The 1,160-nt window shown below is 41.6% G+C and overlaps 1 protein-coding gene across 1 annotated transcript in view; it reads right to left on the bottom strand.

Moving 5' to 3' along the window:
- LOC119592352 (SH3 domain-containing protein C23A1.17-like) overlaps window positions 1–1,160 on the bottom strand; it is a 37,674-nt gene that overhangs the window by 31,413 nt on the left and 5,101 nt on the right. The window contains exons 2-3 of the mRNA XM_037941179.1: window positions 324–525; window positions 46–100 (exon numbers count right to left, since the gene is read on the bottom strand). Coding sequence (XP_037797107.1) covers window positions 46–100; window positions 324–525 — 257 coding nt within the window. The remainder of the gene's footprint in view (window positions 1–45; window positions 101–323; window positions 526–1,160) is intronic.

The raw sequence follows: 1,160 nt of genomic DNA, 5'->3' as shown, positions 1-1,160 counted from the left end.
TTACTCTTTACACCTTAACCATTCCAGCCAAAGAGGCCGCCTCACCTGGGGCCCCGGGAGGTGGCAGGCCGGGCCACGCTGTCCGTGAGGTCGCACACACCTGTGGGAGATAATTGTATATTTAGTACACTCAATAGAACATAATGTATAGCTAGTGCATACTGCTGGATATTGGTGTTCCTTTAATTGCAATTTAAGTTAACTGTTATGACTGATCAAATAAGTTTTGTTCTTAATTAGTGCAACGTGAATTAGAAAATGCTTTCATACGTCTTTTTATCATTAATGTTAATCGTAACTCCTTAACAAAACACAACACAGACGTAAATGAACTGTAGCATGCCGTTCGGATTCGTCATGGACTCCCGTGACCCTTGATCCTGAGTGTCATACACTCGGGTTTGCGTGACGGTCTGCCTCTGACCGTCATGCATTCGCCGTTGCGTGGGAGGCACCTGTTGCTTGGCGAGGCGCAGCCCAGGAGTAGGAGGCCAGTCATGCACGGGAATAGGAAACTCATGACACCTATGTTGCAGTTCTTGGTAAAAGAGTTACCCCTCTGTGGCAAGAGACGCATGCTCCCCGTTTTCTATCCTTCATTTTCTTTCTCGACATTGTATATTAAAAGAAAACGTACCAAATATGACATCGCTAACTAATGTAGTCCTCAATGCTCCTACAGAATAGCTGGATAAATTCACTAATTCATTAATGACAATAAATCCTTCTTTTATTTAGGAACCGATTATCAGACAAGCGGGGTGAATCTTAATAGAACGAACGCAAACACTAATGAATTACATTTATTTATCCATAAAACAATTACAATGTTTTTTTTTAATACACATTACTAACCAAAAAACTAGAAAAAAGGAGGACCATAGTGTTACTTCAATCACCATTAAAGTCAAATACATTACTTAAAAACTGCAGATACCTACGAATTCTTGTATCTTTTTTTCCCCATCTCGTTAAATGTTCAGACTTGGTTCTCGCTACGGAAACAACTGGTGAAATAAACGCGATTTCATTTTGGCCAAAGACAGAATCAGGTCGCGCGCCGTGTGAGAGCGGTCAGCATCAAAGAGAAGCTTTGATCGCATGAAGCTGATATTTCCCCTTTCTTTTCCAGACTCGAAATGGACCTGGGTGTCTGGATG

The sequence above is a fragment of the Penaeus monodon genome, chromosome 30 (genome assembly GCF_015228065.2).
Source record: "Penaeus monodon isolate SGIC_2016 chromosome 30, NSTDA_Pmon_1, whole genome shotgun sequence".
Lineage (NCBI taxonomy): Eukaryota > Metazoa > Arthropoda > Malacostraca > Decapoda > Penaeidae > Penaeus > Penaeus monodon.
This window is presented reverse-complemented; position numbering and strand designations above follow the sequence as displayed.